General features: G+C 39.6%; 1 protein-coding gene across 1 annotated transcript; it reads right to left on the minus strand.

Moving 5' to 3' along the window:
- Window positions 1-1,414: 1,414 nt before the first annotated feature.
- Window positions 1,415-3,131, minus strand: apoda.1 (apolipoprotein Da, duplicate 1). The gene is made up of 4 exons (XM_069691957.1): window positions 3,015-3,131; window positions 2,350-2,471; window positions 2,153-2,238; window positions 1,415-1,963 (listed from the first exon to the last, which is right to left on the minus strand). The coding sequence occupies exons 1-4, from the start codon at window positions 3,129-3,131 to the stop codon at window positions 1,728-1,730; spliced, it is 561 nt and encodes a 186-aa protein (XP_069548058.1). The 3' UTR covers window positions 1,415-1,727.
- Window positions 3,132-3,400: the final 269 nt, after the last annotated feature.

Below are 3,400 nucleotides of genomic sequence, written 5' to 3' on the forward strand. Positions count from 1 at the left end.
GCAAGACATTGAACTCTAATTTGCTCCCGATGGTGTACCATCGGTGTGTGAATATGCTCCTGATGGCAGCACTTTGCATGGTGATCTGTCTCATGAATGGGTGAATGGGAAAACCATGTTAAAGCCCTTTGAGACCGAAAGGTGATAAAGTGCTATACAAGTACAGACCATTTACCATTTACTCAGAGCGTCCAGTGACTCAGCAAGTAAAAAAATTATACTTCACCAAGGTTGCTATTAATGGTTCAGATTCCACCTTGGCCTGTTGATGGTGATTCAACTTTTAGTGAAGTTGAAACGTTTGGAGAAATTGAAAAAGTTTTGCATATTACAGGAAGATATTTAATATCACTGCAGACCCCCTTGAAAATATATTAATCTACTATCCAAAGAATGTCTGTGGTAATTTTGGTCGCATTTGAATGAATATTTATGTACGGTGCAGTTATAGGTTGCAGTGAGCCAAAGATTTGTCACAATGTTGTCTTACTCCTGGGAAGATTGGTGGCGCAGTTTGCCGCATCGCCACGGCGACGCCCTTTCACAAAGTCGAACGTAATTCTCAGTATATCATCAACCACATGTTTAGGCTATTCTGACCCGACTTTAGGTTCATGTGATCAACCACATCGACGTAGCATGTGAAATTATGAAAAGTGTCATTTCCAGTTGCCACCAGGGGGCGCTATGAGTGAATATTACCATATAGGTGTCTTCAGGGCTGGACTGTTATCATACCTGTAACGTTTGGAGAAGGTCGGTCCATGTACATAAGATTCTCATGGCGAGATGCTCAAAATGGCCGCCACGCCACGGGCACACCCATCGATGAAAACTAATTATTTTAACAACTTTTAATCCCAAACATGTTAAGAGTGCACAGAAAAAAATTCAAGTCGGTCCGACAAAATTCCTAGGAGGAGTTCGTTAAAGTACAACATGTGCGAATCACCAAAAATGGCGACTAAATTCAAAATGACGGACTTCCTGTTGAGTTGACATAATGGTGCAATGTAACTTTTTTGTACGTCTAGGTGTGATACACATGTCCACCAATTTTCGTGCATGCACGTAAATGTAGCCGTCGGGGCATCTGTATAGGGGGCGCTAGCGATCCATCTGGCCACGCCCACTCACGACTTCACTAAAATACGACATTTTTCGCCATGAGTTTTTGAATATTATAGAGCCTCCAAAAATGCATTCAAACTTTCAGGATAAAAAGAATAATATTTTTACGAATAACAATAGGGCTTTCGCACTTTCGGTGCTCGGGCCCTAAAAATGCTTCAGAACAAACAAAGATCACATGAAGTTTCACTGACTTTTATTAACACTAATTGGATCCTTTATGTTTCCAGTTTGTATAAATATTCAGGTTACTCAGTATCACTTGATTCCAATATAATTCTACTACTGTATACCACCAATTAAACATTTTTTATTTCAACCAAACTGGCAGCTTAAAGTGAACCTCCCAGCTATTACTTGTACTTCAAACACCATCACATCAAACTACTTACTATATTGTATAGGCAGTTAAATAGTGCTGTAAACATTAATGTAAAATAGAAAACTGTGTTTCACACACAAACCAACATAGTTTACCCTCCTAATCACAATTACTGTAAAATATTAGTCAAAGATTTTTCTGGAACAAATACTGGAATCATTTCTCCCCCTTCTGTCAACAACAGCACCATCTTGTGTTGCACTGCAGTCATCGCTCAGAGAGTTTTCTCACATCCCTGCTGCTTGCTGGCAATCATCCTGGTCACGTCAATGTTGTTGTTGGCGAAGATCTCCTTTGCTTTCTCAACAGTGGCGTCCGGCAGTGTCCTTGTTCGGCTCATGATCCAGGCAAAGTCGACGTGGAAGAGCCTGAGGATGTCCGTGCAGGAGTACACCAGGGCCGAGTTCACGTAGTCAGTGGAGAGGATCCAGTACGGGGAATAGGGAAGGACTGGGGTGAACACACAGGAACACATAGGAAGTCAACAAGGAGCCCAGAAGAAGAGCACAAGCAGATCTCGGGGAGAGAGATTAATCTGTCCAGTATGAGGCTGATAAACACACAACATTACCAGCTAGTTAAACAACATCCAACTGTGGCAGTTATACTCAAAAGTGTACTGAATGTTGTCTCTCTCACCGTAAGAATAACTTATTCCCATCTTGGCTGGATTCTTCAGATCTTCTATGATACCAGTCCCCTCGATTTTCCTCAGCTCTCCTTTTCTGTTTTATTCCAGACAGACAGATTTCATGTTGAATAAAAAAGAACACACACCATGCAGTCATTATCTCCTGATTCCACATTTGCACAAATAAATTGCTCATAGGACTCACAGTATTTCAGAGCTGACCACTCGAATGGAGTTGTCTATCTTCAAAGTGAAATTGGTTTCAATGCATCGGCCCTTCTCAAACTGGGCTGGCAGTTTGGCAATTTCAAACCATCTCCCCATGAACTGTGAGGCCAAAAACAAACGCGAGTTCAAAAACAATCTAGAGAAATGTTAGCTGAGACTATGAATAAATCTACATACTTTAATAGATTCTGTCAAAATATATGGCAGGTGTCCCATTAAACCTATTCTGTACCAGCAGTGGAAAGTAATTAAGTAAATTGTATACAGTGTCACACTATGGCCAAGTTTAGGTTCCCCTTTTGGACTATAAAGTATATTTTAACTTATTTACTGAAGTAATACTTAAGGTTTTGACCCAATTGAACTTTACTCATGTATTTCTTTGCTAAATACGAATTAAATACAACAAAATGTTCAGTACATTTTTAATGCAGGAACATTTCTGATTAAATAGAAGCCAAACTTGTGAGCTGACTGACAATCAGACCATCAGACACTAAATGTGCTGCAAAACAGTCTGGGATCTTTTTTTTATTTTTTATATATATATATATATATATATATATATATTAAACGACAAGCTAGAAGTACCTTATATCATCCACAGGCAATTTATTGAACATATTCTGCACAAACTCATACCTGTTTAAGGTTAAAGGCAGATTGAACCGCTGGTTCTGGACACGGGCCCCAGTGGGGGATCTGAGCCCTGATGGCGGGGAGAACGAGGGCAAAAAGTAGAACGAAAGGTAACTTCATGGTAGAGATGGGCCTTTGTTACCTGCAGATAGTGTCAAAAATGGATCACAAATAAAGTGAAGACAAGGCAATAAAGTAACAGAAATCTGGCACAACTGAAACGCAAAAGTAAAGATGACTGTTGAAGAGCCAGACAAAGATTTTGCCCCATTAAATAAGTGTTAAATACCTTTTAAAAACAAACAACAATATCAATTTAAGTAGATAAACATTTTTATACACAGAAATGCGCTAGTGGTGATCCATGGTCCATATATATACACATCAAC

The sequence above is a fragment of the Brachyistius frenatus genome, unplaced genomic scaffold (assembly GCF_029030835.1).
Source record: "Brachyistius frenatus isolate BFR_SWC_R1_liver_20210118 unplaced genomic scaffold, ASM2903083v1 Contig_12, whole genome shotgun sequence".
Classification (NCBI taxonomy): domain Eukaryota; kingdom Metazoa; phylum Chordata; class Actinopteri; family Embiotocidae; genus Brachyistius; species Brachyistius frenatus.

Excerpts from the sequence above, each read along its gene's own strand:
- apoda.1 (XM_069691957.1), bottom strand. The coding sequence starts at position 3,131 with ATGAAGTTACCTTTCGTTCTACTTTTTGCCCTCGTTCTCCCCGCCATC. Across the intron at positions 2,472-3,014 it reads CTGCCTTTAACCTTAAACAG|TTCATGGGGAGATGGTTTGA; the intron begins GTATGAGTTTGT and ends TTGGCCTCACAG. Across the intron at positions 1,964-2,152 it reads GGGAATAAGTTATTCTTACG|TCCTTCCCTATTCCCCGTAC; the intron begins GTGAGAGAGACA and ends TGTTCACCCCAG.